The sequence below is a fragment of the Leiobunum rupestre genome, chromosome 8, assembly GCF_980474605.1.
Source record: "Leiobunum rupestre chromosome 8, qqLeiRupe1.1.hap1, whole genome shotgun sequence".
NCBI lineage: Eukaryota > Metazoa > Arthropoda > Arachnida > Opiliones > Sclerosomatidae > Leiobunum > Leiobunum rupestre.
In genome coordinates, this window is record NC_143391.1 from 25,076,953 (window position 1) to 25,096,225 (window position 19,273).

General features: G+C 35.4%; 3 protein-coding genes across 6 annotated transcripts in view; 1 reads left to right on the forward strand and 2 right to left on the reverse strand.

Moving 5' to 3' along the window:
• LOC149932866 (protein amalgam-like) overlaps positions 1–8,128 on the forward strand; it is a 34,327-nt gene extending 26,199 nt beyond the window's left edge. Inside the window, exons 2-9 of one of the 2 annotated variants that reach the window (XM_090155099.1) lie at positions 3,103–3,264; positions 3,368–3,690; positions 4,073–4,226; positions 4,298–4,570; positions 4,635–4,762; positions 4,840–5,050; positions 5,313–5,402; positions 6,350–8,128. In XM_090155099.1, the coding sequence (XP_090011225.1) occupies positions 3,103–3,264; positions 3,368–3,690; positions 4,073–4,226; positions 4,298–4,570; positions 4,635–4,762; positions 4,840–5,050; positions 5,313–5,402; positions 6,350–6,483 (1,475 nt within the window). In that variant the 3' untranslated portion in view covers positions 6,484–8,128. The remainder of the gene's footprint in view (positions 1–3,102; positions 3,265–3,367; positions 3,691–4,072; positions 4,227–4,297; positions 4,571–4,634; positions 4,763–4,839; positions 5,051–5,312; positions 5,403–6,349) is intronic. The other variant, XM_090155100.1, reaches the window with a different exon arrangement.
• A 694-nt stretch (positions 8,129–8,822) lies between these two features.
• On the reverse strand, positions 8,823–15,330 carry LOC149932868 (SID1 transmembrane family member 1-like). 3 transcript variants are annotated; one of them, XM_090155098.1, is made up of 24 exons: positions 15,219–15,235; positions 14,964–15,129; positions 14,781–14,899; positions 14,555–14,719; positions 14,342–14,486; positions 14,191–14,274; positions 14,036–14,129; positions 13,920–13,976; positions 13,761–13,854; positions 13,660–13,703; positions 12,018–12,071; positions 11,743–11,906; positions 11,540–11,680; positions 11,277–11,425; positions 11,164–11,212; positions 11,022–11,098; positions 10,920–10,960; positions 10,769–10,826; positions 10,619–10,697; positions 10,450–10,555; positions 10,309–10,385; positions 10,094–10,246; positions 9,812–10,036; positions 8,823–9,749 (listed from the first exon to the last, which is right to left on the reverse strand). In XM_090155098.1, the coding sequence occupies exons 2-24, from the start codon at positions 15,003–15,005 to the stop codon at positions 9,687–9,689; spliced, it is 2,280 nt and encodes a 759-aa protein (XP_090011224.1). In that variant the 5' UTR covers positions 15,006–15,129; positions 15,219–15,235; the 3' UTR covers positions 8,823–9,686. The 3 variants fall into 3 exon arrangements, with proteins under 3 accessions (XP_090011224.1, XP_090011222.1, XP_090011223.1); XM_090155096.1 differs by having other exon boundaries at positions 14,964–15,330; XM_090155097.1 differs by having other exon boundaries at positions 11,743–11,843; positions 14,964–15,329.
• A 642-nt stretch (positions 15,331–15,972) lies between these two features.
• Positions 15,973–19,270, reverse strand: TBC1D23 (TBC1 domain family member 23). Its single transcript, XM_090157063.1, has 13 exons — positions 19,199–19,270; positions 18,729–18,946; positions 18,451–18,655; positions 18,237–18,360; positions 18,051–18,175; positions 17,935–17,981; positions 17,642–17,874; positions 17,485–17,580; positions 17,203–17,416; positions 16,996–17,135; positions 16,772–16,940; positions 16,582–16,711; positions 15,973–16,447 (listed from the first exon to the last, which is right to left on the reverse strand). Exons 1-13 carry the CDS (start codon positions 19,222–19,224, stop codon positions 16,162–16,164), a joined length of 2,013 nt encoding a protein of 670 aa, XP_090013189.1. The 5' UTR covers positions 19,225–19,270; the 3' UTR covers positions 15,973–16,161.
• Between the last annotated feature and the right edge of the window lie 3 nt (positions 19,271–19,273).

Sequence of the window (19,273 nt, forward strand, 5' to 3'; positions counted from 1 at the left end):
ACTCGTTTCGAATGTCGCTCAATAGATGTCCCCCAAAATAAAATGTAAACAAGCTACTTAAGCCACAATGGGTCTTGAAATCGTGTCCCTCGTTTAGTATTGAGCTATAGTAGCCTTTAATAGTTGATTTTATTAAATAAAAAGTGGTCTTGCCCAACTTGTTAAAATGTTGCTCTTACGTCACGAGACCCAGCTTTATTAGTGTATTCTTCGCACGAGCGATTTGCACGCGCGCTAGAAAAAGTTATTCTCCTCGCGACTCTAGCGCGCGCTAGTAGGCTTGTGAAAGTAAGAGACTGTGACGTAAGAGCAACATTTAAACAAGAAGGCCACGTTACTTTATAAAAAGATCTATTAGTTTCTATATAAACCAATAGATGGAAGCACATGCTAGGAGCGTATTTTTTCACTGGTTTTTTTTTTCTTTTTTTTTCAGTTTTTGAAAGAGCCGAGACTTACTATAAACCTTTCGATTGAACTAAATTAAGGATAATGTTAATCTTGCCCATCTTTATTAATGTTAATTGATATATTTTGGACAAAAATGTTGACTCTTGTGAATAGGGCTTAAGAGAGCGCATTTTCGGAAATCTTTTACAGCAGTCATTTCGCGTCCTCCATATAGCGAGGCGTAGGCTTAGCGTAGGATTTAGACGCGAAATTCTCGCTTTGTTATGAATTTTTTGGTGACCATATCAGGCTTCTGTAACGTTTCGTAAGTGTACACTCCGGAACAATATGTGGGGTCAACAAGAGCAACAATCGCTTAGATCCGTTTCGGAAAAAGATGTCAGAAGCGAAAAATAAAATTTGGAGGGGAACCCTAACGCGCCCACACTGGGAACTGGCAATGTGTGTCATTAACCGTTGAACAACCCTAACAAGAAAGCATCGCGTTTACGAGGGCCTATATGGCGTTTCGCCGGCTTTAATTACGCTTTTATTCTTTATTTTTCACACGCCCACGTTATTTTTTGCCTGACATTTTGACTGGATGTTCTTCAAAGTCGGCAGGCGCGCAAAGTTTAGTCATTTCGTCACCGTGACTGAACCGCTCCAAAATTGAAGCGTTGTTTCTGAATAACGAGTTTATTAGCGGCGTACCTTAAAGGTATTACCAATATAAGGTCAATCCGCCGCCCCGTTCGTTAACTTACACCGTACTAATTTACATTAAAATTAGCGAGGCTAAGATTTCTTTGAAGATGCCGACTTTGGCAGGCGTCTACTGTCTGAACGTATATTCATACTGTCTGAACATACTTCCGCGTAAGTTGAAGTGATTCAGGGGCATTGTTCAAATGATGTAATCGCATAAATCCTTTTACAATAATGACTTTATATGACTAAAAAATTAGGACAGAAAAGAACAAATATTTCTATTTGAGCGTTGGGGAACCCCAATATGGCCAAAAACGTCAGAATTTTCCCTCCTAATTTGGATTTAAAGCGTGTGTCAGGACTCGTGTATCAATCAAAGAGCGAAAAAATAGTCGCCGGAAGTAGATTCTCATCATTCAGGCGGGGTTAATTCAAGGGGGCCCCTGTCTCCATCTCACGGCTGCATATTTCCCTCTCAGGGGACCCATGATGGACACGTAGGGAGGGGAATATGTACTAAATTTACAATCCACGCTCTGTCTTTTCTGTTTATGTTATCAGGGTTATCTTGGTGGAACTACACTTTTTAGGCAGCTCCAACAATTTATATAGTTATCTATAGTTGGTCGTATTTGCTATGAATAACGTCGCTGAAGCGGTAGTCCGTGACGACTATTATTATATAATAACTGGAAGTCGTGTTTGCTTAATAGAAAGTACTCCCGCTGGGAGTTTGGCAAAAAAATACATAATTCGGCCCATCAGATTTGTTACGTTGATAAAACATAAAAATGGTACCTGTTTCGTTAAAAGTTTTGTAAACGTTATTACAGAACCGGAACTAGATGGTTTCATAAAGGGGTAACGAGACATAGCTAATGAGGATTTTAATTATTAAGGCCCCTAATTATAGTTTGAATGTTTAATTCGTTTCTTTTACTAGGCCTAGTGTGGGTTCAGTTTATGCGGTTTTCAGAATTTGGCACTAAAAAAATACTTTCCCGACCTTGCGAACTTCAATTTGTTTAAATTTTACCGAATTCCCTCAACTGCGAAATGAAACAGTCGTCCTCTTTGATTCATTCTGACTAATTAGCCGTATTTCGCTTTGTAATTACTTAATTTGAAGGTTTTTCTGAAACCGTTTCTACGCGATTCCAAATAACGCGTTTTGTCTCCGTTAAAGTGCAGAGATCTTGGGAATCAAATGATGTGAATGTATAATGGTCTTAACAAGGGTGGAGTTTCCGTTCCAAAGCGTCAATTGGGCCCAGAGTATTAAAGTTTTGACTGTGTTAAATTTTCAGCCCCCTGTAATTTTACCAATGGCTGACAACTTTATGGCTACGCCACTGAAGCTGTCTTTGGCACTCTGCTAAGCGGCGGCTACAACGTGCAATACCGTTAAGCTTCTCCCTACCGCCTTTTAGGCAAAGGATGATTTCGGCGCAGTGCCGCCATCTGTCTTATTTCAAGATAAACATTTCCATACCCGGAAAACGGCGGGTTTTTTTGAAGTGCCTTAACTTTCCATGGAAACGCGTCATTTTTTAAAGTAATCTTTATGATCCGAGTGCTAATCTTTTTGCTAGTCACACCAGAAGCATATATTATATCGCTTACGAGATATGTATCCATATATATAGGATATGAAAATGAAACATGTACGTAGCATCGGCGAAGTTTTCAATGTGAACTAATTTTATTCCACGAAAACATACACCATATTTTAAAAGGGCCCTCAAAAATACCAAGGGGGCTCAAAAATCTTAAAATTAGCTACAATATTTGGGGGTTAACTTTTAAATTCCTTAAAAATCTCCCGCTATTTACCCCAGGAAGCATAGAAATTGAAATATTATAAAATGAATCATTATGTTTTGCGAGATTTAAGAAGTATAGTAATATCCTTCTAAGGGGTATTTCTGACATTAGAAAATTTACTAATGACAATGCTTATTAGTAATCTATATTGTAAAGTACTTTTTTATATTATTGTAGCCCATGGAGAAGCGAGCGAAACATCCACCTCAGACTACGACGACGGTGACGAACCTGAGGTGCCATCAACACACGTTCCAAAATTCATTTCCGAATCGAAAGAATTCACTGTCCGAGAAGGAGAATCGCAAATCAACTTACCCTGCGAAGTGGACGTAATTGGTTAGTCATTTTCGCCCCAAGTGGCTGAGCTCCTATTCTAATAATTCTATCGCGTAACGTATTACCATAAGTTTATTTTTATGTTTATTGTATTACCAAACAGGATCCCACTCAACGGTGTGGTTGAAAGGAAATTCGGACGACGTCTTGTACGCCGATAGCATCAAAATTCATTCGGATAAGAGTTACGTCAAAGAGGACCGATCTCTGATCATCAAACACCTGAAAGCCAACCACTCCGACGTTTATACCTGCCAAATCAATTCGGAGCCCAAAGCTATCCTCACACACAGAGTTAATGTTTTGGTGCCTCCGAAAATAACTCACCATCCCAAGCAAGAATTCACGTTACAGAAAGGTCACTCCTTGAACTTGACTTGCGAGGCATCTGGGAATCCATCTCCTTCGATCACGTGGAAAAAATTGGTAAGAGACCATTGGACCTTGAACTAATTAAATGCTTATGCCCACGGGCAAAAAAATGTAATTTACTTTGGGCGTGTGTGAAGAAATCGCTTGGAGCGAATCTGTTATGAAGCGACTCCTGGTGGGATAAATAGCAACATTTTGAATTTTTGCGTATGTTTTATGAAATCATAATATCGTTAGCAAATGTACGTCATTTCTAAACATGACCGCTTCTTGTGAGTTGTGGCAAATATAGTAGATGCGATGTCTATATTCCCATTAGAGGGATGATAATAAGCGTTTGCTCGCTTGCTAGTGAATTTCAGTGCCACGGAAACGTTCAAAATGGGACTTTGACTACCCTCGAGCCGTTAAGTTTGAGAAATTGCTTTAATTTCAGGAAGGACCAGAATTACCGAATGGGAGCCCCGTTATTGAAAATGGCGTCTTTTTCGTGAAAGCGGCAAAGAGGGTTCACAGTGGCACCTACGAATGCGCCGCTAACAACGGAATCGGCGAACAGAAGAACTCTATCGTTAGAGTTAAAGTCCTATGTATGTAGTGGTTTTCCTAAATGGTGCTGATTTCACTTTTTTATAAACTTTATCGTTACCTTATACGCTAGATAAACCAGAGATCGAAGTAAACAATCCAATAGTGCACAGCGGGGAAGGAGTTAGCTCGCAGTTGCATTGCGAGGTTCACGCCGACCCCGTGGCATCGGTGCACTGGGAGAGAAATGGCAAAAAAATCCACTCGAACGAGCACCATCACGCCACCCATAACCATAACAGGTTCATCCTCAACATCAAACGAGTTAAGAAGGAAGATTTTGGAGCGTATATCTGCGTGGGAAAGAACGCGTTAGGCATTAGCAGGGCTGAAGTCCAACTTACTGGTAACTAAGCGTAAACGTTCTATGATATTCTCATTATAGAACCGGAAAAATTTTGTCGTTTTAGGATTAGCAACCCCCGTCGTTTTCAAAAGCAATCCGAATGGTAACGAGCTCGATTCTTACGTGTTAAAATGGACGACCAATTCCTACAGCAAAGTTGTTGAATATCTACTCAAGTTGAGAGAAAAACTGGTAAGATACTTGGCCGCCATCAAGCGAGATAATGTCCCCGTGGTTTCTTATCTGACGGACTTTCTACGCGGCTTTAGGGTGGCGAAGAGAGGAAAGAAGACGCGTCGAGCTGGCAGCAGAACATCACGATACCGGCTGAAAGTCAAAACGGACTTATGCAGTCTCAAATGTACGAGATCACCGGGTTGAAGGAAGCCACGTCTTACGAAGTCGTCATGTCAGTTCATAATGAATTCGGTTGGAACAAAGATATCGACGTTTTCGCCTTCACAACCAAAGGAGGAGAAGGTATTTCACTTTTGCTTATCACGTCATTATGAAAGGCAAATTAAATAAATTGTACGAATAGTGGTTATTTAAAACTTACCTTAACTCCTGGTCGCGTAAAACCGCTTGCTTTACGCTATTGTGGGTAAGTTTTAACAATTAGCTTTAATGCAGGTTGTTTTCCCAAGTAGATTTTTTGACAATGGCATTCATTTTTTTTGTGTGAACTAAGTCTTAGCTTTTGGGCTGTTTCCCCTTTCCCCCGATACGTTTTTTTTGATAGAAGTGAAATCGCATCAACCCTTGGAGGATGCTCCCGACATGGCTGGCGAACAAGGTGACGCAGATTCTTCCACTTCCGGTTTGGCCGATGGTTAGTTGCATGCCGCCTCTCACTTTCCTCTTTAATCCACTAAAACACTCTCGCTACACATTTGGGCTTCCTACTAAACCTTTGGTAATACCATAAGTCTTTTATTTTGTTCCATAAGTTTGCCACTTTGGGGAATATTTTACTGAGAGCTAGTAACGGAGTGACGTCATCACATGAAGAAAAAATCCCCATAGCGAGGCTCTGTCAAAGGCGTGGGAGCAAGCGGACGCAAAACGGCGCCGAAGCCCGTAATGCAGTCTGTCTTGTGAATAGCTCTCAGTAAAACCAAAAGTAGCATAAGACCCAAAAGTGTGTCAGTTGTACCTTCGTGCCTATTAAATTTTCTAGTGACCTAGTCACACTATAGACTACATAACCTACTAGTTGGAATAGTACTAGCAACTTTATATTTAGTCTTTAGTCTGGCGCGATTTTCTCTTCGATTTACTCACCCGTAGACATACGTTCTAAAACGCCTCACTCGGCGGCGCTGGAGTACCTCGATTTTGATGACGTATTTTCCGACCCCCTCTTCGTTTCCCTTTTTTACTTTGCAACAAACTCTCATTAACAACTATACCGTTCTGACACACTTTTGGGTCTTATGCTACTTTTGGTAATACTTTTGCTCGGTGTCACACTTATGTAACAATATTATACACTTATGGTAATACGTAAGCCATAATTTACTTAAGAAAGAGCTCGTGCTTGGGTCTTTTGTAGCCTTACCAGAATTTCTGTCCATAATTTTCGAATTGGTTTAACATTTTAAACAAGCTGGTCAGTTATATAACGCGATGCACGTTGCTTTATGAATAAAAACAAGGTAGCCAAGTATGTAGCTTAGCGCGTGCAATGTTGTACGCTCTATCTCGAAAGGCATACTCTCTTATTAACTCGTATATCGTAGAATTGAAATTAAATATTTTTATTTTCGACTTGAGTAGCGTCTCAGCCTCATACGTCAGACGAGAGCGAGGAGGAGGGTGACCCCAACGGCGCTTCTATTCCAGAACCGGTCGCTGTTCGAATTGGCATCTTTAGTCTAATGACAGTTTTCATCTTATCATCTTTTTTCTGATCTACTCTCTCTATCTGTTGAGTCGCGTCGTTTTTCTTCCGCAGATAGATTTGGACAACTATTAATTGACGAAAAAAACATTTTTTAATTTGTACGCTGCAAGAACGGCGTGTGGTTCGCGATTATTATAATGTTCGTGTATAAAAGAGTGGGTATTTTGAAGAACAAAATACTAGGACTCGAAACCACGTATTCGATGGTTTCTCTATTAGGAAACCACAGTGACGGTCGCGAAAATCGTTTCGGTAAATTCTTGGTACTTGAAAAATAATTCGGCCTTTACATGCCATCCATTTACAGGGTTCGGAAACCCTTTTTGTAAAAAAAAAACCGTTATACTCTGTGAAAAATATTTATTACTCTATTGGTAACGTATTTTATATGCAAAATTTTCCGCGAATCCGATATCTGTGCCTTATGCAACTATTACGGAAATTGAAATTTTATATTAAAAGTAATCAGATATTGATATTCTAAATCACGTTTATGGAATTTACACTCTATAAAGTACCTTAAATTTGAAACGAGTTGTAAAATTTCCAACCCGGTAAAAGAAACTGAAAAATTAACGCCAGATTGTTAATTTTATTTATAATTTTTCGTTTTGTTTTTGCAAGATTTGTAAATTTTTTTCCTTAAAAATATCATAAGACCAAAGACAGGTTGTTGGAATTAGGTTTTCATTTGTAGAAAGTATACCTTTTGGCAATGAATTGAGGCTTTGCCTGGACTGATTACAGCCATGTTTTTATTTTATTTTGACCAACAACTGTGATAAGATCATCTCAGTTATCCTTTATTTCGTGAATTCGTGTTTAGAAACGACGAAAATGTGGTAGAAAACATTTTGCGTATTTTATATCCACTAAACAGTATTTTGTAAAACATTTTCAAATTATACATTAGTGGTTGAATTTCTTAATTCAATATTTACTCTGTAACTTAAAGGGCCACACCGGCATTTGAAATAATTCGGCCCAGGTTTACACGCGGTAGCAGATACCACGCAGATACGAAAAATCATATTCTGGAAACTAGAGCGATAAAAACTGGTAACATTCAAACGCTGGGGTGCCCCTTTAAGAAAGAAAGAAAAGAAGGTTATTAAAAATATGGGCTTTCGCTATACAAGTTAAAATCAAGGATCCTGTACATGATCCTTGATGACATAATCGAAAATTAAAATACGGATGAAGATTGTGCCTAAAACTGAATCCAGTGATTCCAGTCTAAAGGATAGGCAACTTTATATATATCTGCACACGCCACCTGCCCCTATTCGCGTGGTATACAAATTTAATTGATGTGGAAATCGGAATGTCCGATGTTCCAGTTCCGGTGCCAGACTGAAATATTTTTATTGTATCATAATTTTTTTAACTTCATTAAAATTGAAATTTTTCAAAGCAAATGGCTGCTGCAAAGCCCTTGGATTATCTTCCGTACTACATCAAAAAAGCTATTGGACCCCTGGGCCCTATCGTTGCAGCAGCACTAAACATTTTAATTTTATTACCCGAGACCCAACGAAGAACTCGAGCGATTTTTCAGTTTAGCCGGCAAAGAAAATTGCTTGTCATTCTTTAAAAAATACTTAATCTGCTTCAATCTAAGTTGATAAACGTAATAAAGTTGTAGAAATTTTCATATTTTTATTTATTTTTGTTCCATCTAAAAGATGTTTATTATAATTTACGAAATTAAATTTGGCTTTAGCCTCGGTCATAATGCACCGAATATTTTAAACCAATTAGACATTATACACTGGTTGGAACACACGGTCGGCAACGACTTCTTTTGAGCCATCATGTAAAAGTGCTAATTTCAAATTTTAAGTAGTGATAAAATAATTATATAATACCAAATGTGTTAGACTGACTCCCGTAAAATTTGAATTTCCTATTTAATTTTCGGTAAATGAGTACGAGGGCAGGTGGAGCTAACGTAACGAAAATAAAATCTACCGATTTATATAATTTTTTATTAATTTGCAAATATACACCATGGGCTTCTTAGCCCATGCTTCAATCGTGCATGCCATAATATCAATAATGCTAAGAAAACGTTTTTCAATATTGCTAAGCCTGTGTTTTTAATCGCCTTTGGGAGAGGCAGAAGTTTATGATAAATTTTGAATTGATTTAGGTTATAATTATATTACGATAAGGAAAATACAGGTCCCACATTCCTGGATTGTATATTTTAGTGGTGAAATATAAGAAATGCGAACAACACGAGTTATAAGTAGGATTCAAAATGTAATAGTGCACATGTTGATAAAGAATAAAGTCTTCTATGTGTTCTTTCAATACCTTTAAGTAAATGGGCCAACAACTGGATTAAAACATAATATCACTTTAATTCAAAACAAAAATAGATCTATACATACATTATATACAAAGCAGTATTTGAAACATATGTATAATGAATCAATTTCATATTTATACATTTGTGACTCTATAGTGTACACGCAACATTATGACAATCTACTACGCACAATAGATTTGAGCAGTGAAATTATAAATTTAGCATTGACAGAAGAAATATCTTAGAAATTATTCATACGCCTGCAGAAAAAGTTTAAAAAAATACAAAATTAATTATCACAGACAATTTGTTATACACACTTATTGGCACATTCCTCTTTTGATTTCAAAATTAAGTTAAATTAATAACTGCTAAATTAGCCATTGCAAAGCAGGTAATTTTAACTAGGTGTATGGGTTTTTTGTTCGAAGTGAAATGTCCATGTAAATTTTGAGGGAAGTATTTTGTTATGAAAGATGTACATATTTAAAAAAATAGTACAATAATTTCAATGTATCACTTTTCACACCAAATAGAGAAATGTGAACAAGAGTACTGTTACTAAAGTTTAGACCATTTGAAGCCTTTTCTTTGATTTCTAATGTTTTAACCATTACTACAATTACATAATACTCTAATATTGTATTTGGGGGTAAAAGGTTGGAATTAACGTGTATAGTAGGGGTAAAATTGTTATAATATTGCCAGGGAGTTACAACTAATGGCGTTAATGTTAAAATCTCAATATTTTAATTAATATTCCTGAATTGTATGCGATATGCGAGTTTGCTATTGCCATTTCTTTTTGTAATCACCCAGTTGACCATTAACAATTCGCAAAGGTAGATCTGGCAACTTTGACTTCGGAATAGCTAAAAATAGGAGGGTAGATAAAACTAAAACACTGGTATTTTTTCCCTTGGTACATAAACCAAATCATCGTCCAGAGTCAGAAGCACCTGATAAGAAGTTAAAATAATTAGATATATGGATTCATTAAGGGGAATCTTGAAGGCCTTACCATGAATGAAAAGAATAGGGCAGCACTGGAGAGAAAGTGCCATATATCGTGCACGTCGTAAAAGTGTAGTACAAGACAAGGATGGTTTTTCTCTCGTGACTGGGCCGGAGTTTGTTGCCACGAGACATTTTTATGCACAAAGAAGTACATGGCAGCTCCCCAAGTAACACAGGCCAGTAGGATGTAAAGTCGTGGTTGTGGAAGTATTTTCTCGCGATACCTCAGCTAAAGGTTCAGGAAAGATATTTAGCTCAAGAAAGAGAAAAAATATATATTTATTACCTTCATAATAATGTAGAAAGTTATGTACAGCAATAAGTTGATAATGAATATAGCCAATAGAAATGTCCCAAAGTCTCTTAGTTGAACTGCTAGACCATAAGCTAGCAATGCCCAGTTTGCCAGATTAGCGATCAGAAGTAGCATCAGTCGATCCTAATTAGATACAAAGTTAGTACAATAATACAACCTTTCGCAATATTAGCTCAATTTCTTACAGGGTACATTGGTCTAGTAAAATGTGTGCACAAATCATTGCGTAGGGTGAGATAAATTCTTTTGAAAATTCCCCAGTCTGCGAAATAAGTGTTATTTAAATTTTATTGGCATTTATAATGAGAAATACGTTGTAACATTACTTAGTCTCCATCGCCCCATGTAATATACTTGTATACTAAGTAATAAGCAACAGAGCGCTTCTAATGAGCAAAATGCGACCCAAAAATATGGTGATCCACCATCAAACTATTTGATAAGCATTTTAGTTCCTGTTGTAAATATTAAACATAGGTTTGACAAGAAACTTACGACTCCGATGACTCCCACCAATACCACAATTGCAAAAACCAAACAAGAGGAGTGAGAGTTGGCATTTATATCAGGGTGTCTGATGGGTATGATACAAAATAGTAAAAAATCAATAAAATTAATTTAAATATTAATTATGAAAAACAAAACCTTGATTGGTAGATTTTAAGCATACAAAGACTGGCAATGATGTACATAAATGTTGTGTCTGAAAGATGGAATAATTAAACTTACTACAAAGGGTCAAATATATCAAATCAATACTTTGACATGCACATATCAAGTTTACTCTTGAACTCACCAAATTGGAAGTTTGAAAAATTTGGACAAGCATGATAGGACCTAAAATGATTTGAATAAAATTATTTAACTCAAAAAGTTTTTTCCATAAAGGAATACTAACCCAGAAAGAACACCTTCCATTATTAATGCTAGACCCATTGCGTAATACAGCCCGTTATGACGTGGAATTCCAAAGTACTTGTTAGTAAAAATATTATTTTATTACTTTTATAAGGAAGAATTAATTTTAGTTTGAAACTTACTTTATCAAGACGTGGATTGACTTTAGCACTCTGTTTATGCATTATGTCTCTAAGATATTTAAAACAAAAAATTAGTTAAAATATGTCAATATTTAAGGTGATCGCGTTCTTACCTTCTCCAAACAAGTCCAATAAAAAGAATGCCCAGTAATAAATAACCAACATTACTGAAAACATGATTGAAATCACTGAATACATAGAATGGATGAGCGCAAAGGAAGTTATAGTAACAAATATCTTGATCCCCAGTTATATGAAGAACCTATTTATAAAGAAATAATTTGTTTTCATTTTTCCCTGCAATGGTAGATATTTTGTTTCGAAGGCATGGCTTTACTGGATATCGCATCATTACAATACCACCAAGTTATAGTACCTTTTGATAAGTATAAACTAGTTGAACAACTGGTATGCCATAGAAAATGGCAATAATTAAAATATTTCTTGTATATAGCGCAGATTTTTTGCTGAGTTTCTTTTGTTTTTTCCTGGCAAGATCTGCTACAAACAAGAAAGTCTGCATGAAAGGAAAATAAATTAGAGGGAAATTGGTCTTTTTCTAATGACACACAAACTTACTTTTGTACGGAAGACATCTTTTTCATGATCAGCGTCGTCCAGCATATCTACATCAGTTTCATCAAGAGAATCTTCATCTAGACTACGAGTGTCTGCAGAACCTGAAGCATCATCAAAACTATTGCATGGGTCTTTCAATCGAGAATTGAAAGGATTTCGCGAAGCTAGGTAACATTACACTTAATCAACACCACAATTATGGTGCTTTAAATTGGAAGCCTATCTTCTTATGATGAATATATTGGTAAAAGCAAGTTTAATCAAACAAATCTTACGGGATACAGTTCCATAGCCAGGATTTTGACTGCTATGCAAAGGTCTTTGGACTTCTGTGCAATAAGCAATGTACAATTACCACATGGGGGAAAAACTTACATGGTGTACACAGAAAACGAAAGAAGGCTAATATACCAACCTAATAATTTGTTCAAGGGTTATTGGTTAGTAAAAGACTTTGAACCAGGTCTTCAAGGTCATTCAAAAATGGTTTTCTGAACAAGGACAATTTGGCATGCTTTTAACCCTCATTTTGGGGTCTAGAGGGGGGTGTATTGTATTATTTTGTGTTAGGTCTCAGGGTGGGGATACAATATGTTACCCAAAATGACACTGCTTCAAGGGAACCTCAATTAATTGGTATAAATGCACCTCTCTTTGTGAAATGTTTAGCCACTTGGCTCCAAACAAAGTATTTCACTTAACATAAGCTAAAAACAATGAGGTCATTAATGGAAAAGTGGTCATAAGAGCACAAACTGAAAAAGTAATAAGTGAAAAACTTATAGGGACAAGAAGTAAAAATTCAGCTAGGCTAATACCCAAGGCACCACCTTAGGCCTAAGTCAACTAGCGACTTTTAAAGCCATTAATTCAGGTGGTTACAACGCGTAGGAGGGTGGTGGAAAGCCCTTCATGCCACGCGAGCCAACAGCACACTTACTATTACCGTTAACCTCAACAACACATATTCCTTAAGCAAAACTTTAAGGTCCTTAAGAAATTATCTCTAAAACCCTTAGTTTTCCAGTGCCAAATCCAATTAAAAATTATTTTCATCACATTTTAAAAACAATGAAATGTTATGACAAATACCTTTCGAATTATAACTTAATGGCTATTATAACTAATGGCTATTGAGATAATTTATCAAAATTCCAATTATTCTTCCATAAGGAATGTCTTTAAAATTGAAATTTCTTGACTCAAATGGTTTTTGTCAAAGTTCTTAGAGATGACCTCATTGTGGTTTATTGAGCAAATTAGGTAGTCTCAAAGCCATTTAGACTGAAGTTAGGATCAGGAGATTATTTTTAAATGATCTTGAAGACATTTTTCAAGGTGATTAAAGATCTCGGAATGTCTTTGTTCAAGGTGATTAAAGATCTTGGAATGTCTTTGTTCAAGGTCATTAAAGATCTTGGAATCTCTTTGTTCAAGGTCATTAAAGATCTTGGAATCTCTTTGTTCAAGGTCATTAAAGATCTTGGAATGTCTTTGTTCAAGGTCATTAAAGATCATGGAAGACATTGTTCAAGGTCATTAAAGATCATGGAAGACATTGTTCAAGGTCATTTAAGATCTTGGAAGACATTGTTCGAGGTCATTTAAGATCTTGGAATGTCTTTGTTCAAGGTCATTTAAGATCTTGGAAGACCTTGTTCAAGGTCATTTAAGATCTTGGAAGACCTTGTTCAAGGTCATTTAAGATCTTGGAAGACCTTGTTCAAGGTCATTTAAGATCTTGGAAGACCTTGTTCAAGGTCATTTAAGATCCTCAAAGACATTGTTCAAGGTCATTTAAGATCCTCAAAGACATTGTTCAAGGTCATTAAAGAAACAGATTTTGGATAGCTACATTATTAGTCCTCTTATCACATTTCAGTAGGCACCCTGCACTCATAAGAGATTTAAATTTACCTTGACTTTCTAGTAAGCTCCTTTCTGAAGGATTTCGTACCTCCCTAACAAAGAATTTTTTTTAGTTATTTAGAAAAATATGTTTAAAAACTGAAACTCACTTAATGAAATAGACAATTGCTAGAATAATTGATAGGAAGTAGAACAAAGCAAATATAGCAAAAATCCCAAAAATTGCAATATAATACTCATTTTCTATAATTATGATATTTAAAAATAGTTATTGTTAGAAATATTAGGGATTATATTATGTCATGTACTTGTTATTTTTGGAGAAATTTTGAGGTTAACAACTTTCTCTCTCAAAGTATGGCCACCTTTATATTATAAAAATTTATAAATTTAAAGTCGTGCAAAAAATATACTTTCTATTTACTTGGAACTATATTTTCAAATCCACTGCAATCTCTATCATATGGTTTTAGTACGAAAACGATATAAAATGACCCAGATTTGAAGTCTTGACTTTTCTAAGTTTCAAGAAAAGCATTATTAGCTAAAATCATAAATTATATAAATTTGGGAATTTACAGAAACAGTGATTCCAGCTTGTCTGGACATAGTTTGATAATAGCCTGAAAACTCAATGTTTCGATCCAGGTCATATACTGGGCACTAAATCATAGTAAACATTTTATAGTGATATACATTAACTGATAATTTAGTTAATGATTAATCATGCCTGTATTTCTTGTAAAGAAATTACAGCGCAGCTAGAATTTTCTGATGTGGCGTGAATTAAAATAACATCTTCATCAGGAGGAAATGTATATTGCACGAAATACGGTTCTGATGGTGAAATAGTTAACGTTTTGGTTTCCCCTGATCTAATAATAATATATTTAGTATAAAGTTTGTCAGCTTCTTTTAAAGAATTTATAGTCTAGTGTATTACTTAATTAGGAAGTCTTTTAAAATATTTGCAGTTAATGTGAAATGTGTGAGATTTGGAGATTGGCTTGAGACATCAACATAAATAGTTTGGTTTTCCTGAACTGGATGGGAGACTGGATAGTTTTGGAAAGGGCATAAAGTTCGGCTGACATTCCAATATTTATACCTGTAAATTATAAAGGTGTTATAAATGTAAGCTATAGTGAATTAATGGCAATAGAATTTACGTATTCCTAAATATCATGGGAATTTGCCACGAAGAGATTCCTTTCTCTTGTCGCACAGAGAAGACAACGGGATATTTCATTGTTGTTTCTGAGGTAGTTGTTAAACGAACAGCCCATGTCTGAAACGTTATTTTTGGGATATTTGTTAATTGAAAATATATTTAAGCGTTATAAATATCATACTTGATTCGGTTCAAAAGTGTAGGGAAACATAAACACAACCATCACACTTTTCGATACGTTGTAAGTAGTGTAGTTTTGACAAAAGCTAGCATTGACGTACTTCGTCTTATGTTCAGCGAGTTCTCCATTGACCAAAGTATGGCTTAATTCTTTAGTAGTTATAACCCTATGACCATAATTACTATCAATACCCGCACTTTCTCGAGAGAACAATGATATAAAAATTATAAATATATAACTTTCGAATATCTTAACTATCATTTTAACTATTTCCCACGGCTTTCAAGTTTGTTTACATGCGATTATTTTTAAGTAAAACTTCGAAGGTCCCAAGACATTAGAGAGGTTAAGCCAGCACTCTGAAATGTCAAAATAACGTGTAGAGGGAACTTGTAGAAGGTGCAGGCTGTAGACACGAGCCTACGCCTACAATATTACAAGTTCCCTCTACATGTTTTCGGGCGGTGGCTTAACCTGTCTAATGATTCAGCTACAGCCATTGAGTTGGGAATATTAATCTAGAGGTCCAATCAAAACGTCGGATTTCAGTATTTCGCTAAACAAGTTTTGAAAAATAAAAATACTACCGTCTGCTCCCAAATGACGAGAAAACTTTATCATTCTACCCGTGGCGCCGTCTATCTCTCAATGGTTCGTTCAAATAATATTTTTTTTTCGAAAATAATGGATGGCGCCACGGGTCATATGATAACGTTTTCTCATCATTTTAGAGGAGACGGCACATTCGTAATTTTCAAAAACTTGTTTCGCGGGGAGCAGATTTGATTGGATCTCTAGATTAATATTTTCAACTCAATGGTTACAGCAGCTGCTTTTAAGGTCACATGACTGACGCCTAAATCACATAACGTTTTTTCATGCGTTCAACTTGGCGCATCATTTAAATGCTATTACTGTTTTTAGCTTTAGTGTCTAAGGTCTTCGGCCGACACTATAAGTTTATTCTCAAAAACAAAAACTGTTTTTAGCGGAGTAAATTCGACAATCATGCACAATAATATCGTTTATTATAAAATATAAAACTGAACGTAAAACATTTGCATTAAGGAAAATGATTCTAAAACAATTTTACTTCATAATTTACCTTATATATAATATTATACATGAGCCACTGATAATTACATATTCTAAATCATATATTTATCTTAATAATAATAATTTGAGATAAAAGATTAAATTAGCAGTTGTCTGTTTTATCTCTTAACTGAAGTATCTGTTCTTTAATTAAATTTGTAGCTTTAACTGACTCTGGAATAACTAATCTGTCCATAGCAGTTACTTCGAAATCCCCCGTATCATCGTGTACGTGGCCATACTTGAAAGTTATAACTTCGGGGTTCTTTCGTTTACTGGTTATTTTGATAATGGAGGATAAGGAACGGCGGGAAACAATGAAGGAATTCCCCTTTTTGGAAGCATTATCTCTCAGAACAAATATATGAGTAGGATGTACAACTAAATGGCTGAAAGAAGAGGAATATTTCAGTGAATTTGGGTATTTTTTTCAACATACAAAACACAATTATTCAATTCAAAAGGAGTTAATTTCTAGCAAAATTACATGTTATTGAGACACTTTTCATAATTATATACTTACCAAGAATGGATTTGTCCATTATCTTTCAATTCGTGGCACTTAAAATAGGCAATCACTTCAGATTTCTTTAAAAACTGTTGCAAATTTACTTCCTCAACTATTTCATCATCAGATGCGAAAACCACACCATCTAAATAAGAAAGTTAATAATTATTTTAATTAAAATTAAAAGTGAGAAATGAGATTATACCCTCTTGATCATCATCAATACTAAAAATAGGCGCCATTCCTCTGTATCTTTTTCTAGTCCTGTCGGAACTGCTAACGTGTCTTTCTTCTGTAGGTTGATGGGGATTTGTGATATATTCCACTAAAATATCTTTCATAACTGCAGATTTTGATTTAACAGCAATGGTAAACTGCAAAAATTTACATGTAAATTTCTTTCTTGAAATGACTTCAAAAATTAATTACTTTATCAATTAAGGAAACATCATCATCTTCAGTTCCACTTGGTGTGTTAAAATCAGCTAAAGGATTACAAACAATGCATTGCTTCGGATTATGGTTAGTCAACCCACCCAGAGAATCTTCTAAAAGCAATTCGTGTAGTGCTAACAAAACACACAGGGTAAATTAGTTTTTACATTGAAAATCCTTTTTAAATGTTTGTGCTAGTACCTGCGTAACCTCCTTTAGCTATACTAACATATTGCAAGTGTTTTTGTAAGAAACTAGCAATGACCATATGCAGATACTGGTCTTCCTCCTCTCTCCCGCTGCCCATGAAACACAAATGTTCTCCTCCCGCTATTGAACCAGCAGAAATAGCTTGTCGTTGGGCTGCTAAAAGGGCTTGAACCGCCGTTTTAAATGCTGCTGGTTCTTGTAACATCTACAAACGTTAAAATTTAACTTTTCAATATTCTGTAATGCTCAAGATCTAAATTTTTTATTACTTACTAGGCTGGAATCTAAATGGAATGCAGTAGAGAGGTATCCTGCATTGTATTGCTCTGCAGGCCGACAGTCAACAACAAAGAAATGTACGTTGCTACCCTGAAAATTTCACATATTTAAATGAAGGTCTGGTTAAAATTGAGCAGTATACCATACTTACTTTGTCCACATCAAGTCGATTATTTAAAAGTAGTTCATGAACCGAAACAGGCAAACAGAGTGCTTGGGACAAATTTACATTATCTCCTTTTAAAACTTTGTCTTCTCCATAAATTAGAATGTGATAATCTTTGCAAAATGATTGTGGAGTTCTAGACGCATAAAATTTTGCCAAGCTGCAAAAATCTTCAACATCTTCAGCTTCTAAGGCACACGGAGCAGATGATAAAATTTCTATAAGAAAAACTAAGATTAATAGGGTATTAATTTAAAGAAATTATTTTACCTATTTACCAATTATTTCTTGATTGCTCACGCCTTTCATAGAAAGTATTTGTTCCCTTTTAAGACATTTTTCTATTTTATTTATGTTTATTTTGAAATATATTTCACAATAATTAAAAACATACTTGGCATTGACTAGAATCACAAGCGCTAAGAAGAAAATGAAAAAAGGATCTGCTAGCTGGAAATATATATCCCACATTGTTAATATTACATTTAAATCGCAATTTGCTGAGAATAAACTCTGGAACTGATAAAAAAAAATCTTTATTTCAATTCTATTAGACCATGATAAGCTGCAGTTGGTTTACCCATTGTATGGAATAAGCTTCTGGGGTTATCTTTTTGGTATCCAAAAATGAACATAATTCCGGGTCATGGTACAATAACAATAACCTCAGTAAATGGAAAAGATGACCATTTTTGTCACAATATCTGGAAAATGAAAAAAATTAAGTATGGTATGCTTTAAGAGTTTTTTATTTTGGTTCCTGCTTGGGTATTTTTATAAAATTTTTATTTCACCTTGGAATGTAAGAAGTTTGAATGGAATATAAACAATTATATAGTTCCCATTTTGAGAGTTTCAAGGTAATTAGTGGTTCCAAAACTTGTAGCCATCCATTGTCACTTTCGTAGGCTTTACCAGTAACTTTGGAATAGTTTGTGAGAACTGATTCTAGATCACTGACAACAGAAACTTTATCTTCCTCATCATTTCCTAACCTATCTGTAATCATTGAATGAGCAACTTTTAAGAGACATCCCACCCACCAAATTCAGTTAATTGAATGATAGCTGACCAACTAATTTTTGACAATCAGCTCTTATGAGTGCTTGCTCAGGAAGGTTAAACATGTCATCCCAATAAGTCACTTTATTATCTGATTTTCCTTTGACACCCAGACATACTTGCCAAAAATTAGGTCTGAGGTTAGGAGGAACTGGTTTGCCATTGCATATTTTTCTAACTATATTTAAATCGCATTCCGCAAAGAGAGCGCTTTCCAGTTCCACAATCCTGCAAAGTTCAAAAATTTCAATTCTTAACTTGACAGCGAAAACGGGAGGACGTGTCGATTGTCATGAGAAAACAAAAGATAGACACTTTGGCAAAGGCCTAGTAATTTATTAATATTTATAATTATTTATCTTTAATATAAAATATAATTTCACGCAGTTGCAAAGTTTACATGCTTATGCGCTAAATAAAACCATTGAACGTAATATTAAATAATATTTTAGTTGAAAATAAACACTTTTAAACACGTACCAACTATTATCACCCGCTTCGGCCATCTTGATACTTATATGACGTTACATTTCCTAGCGAATGAAATCGCGACTG

What these genes read in the sequence shown, in the direction of transcription:
- LOC149932868 (XM_090155096.1), bottom strand. Translation starts at nt 15,224, where the DNA reads ATGATAGTTAAGATATTCGAAAGTTATATATTTATAATTTTTATATCA. An exon ending in TTTTTCAAACTTCCAATTTG is followed by an intron (nt 10,827 to 10,919) that starts GTGAGTTCAAGA and finishes TCCATCTTTCAG; the next exon opens with ACACAACATTTATGTACATC. An exon ending in TTACTAGACCAATGTACCCT is followed by an intron (nt 10,247 to 10,308) that starts GTAAGAAATTGA and finishes GTATCTAATTAG; the next exon opens with GATCGACTGATGCTACTTCT.
- TBC1D23 (XM_090157063.1), bottom strand. Translation starts at nt 19,224, where the DNA reads ATGGCCGAAGCGGGTGATAATAGTTG. An exon ending in AGCTAAAGGAGGTTACGCAG is followed by an intron (nt 17,136 to 17,202) that starts GTACTAGCACAA and finishes GTGTTTTGTTAG; the next exon opens with CACTACACGAATTGCTTTTA. An exon ending in TATTGATGATGATCAAGAGG is followed by an intron (nt 16,712 to 16,771) that starts GTATAATCTCAT and finishes TTTCTTATTTAG; the next exon opens with ATGGTGTGGTTTTCGCATCT.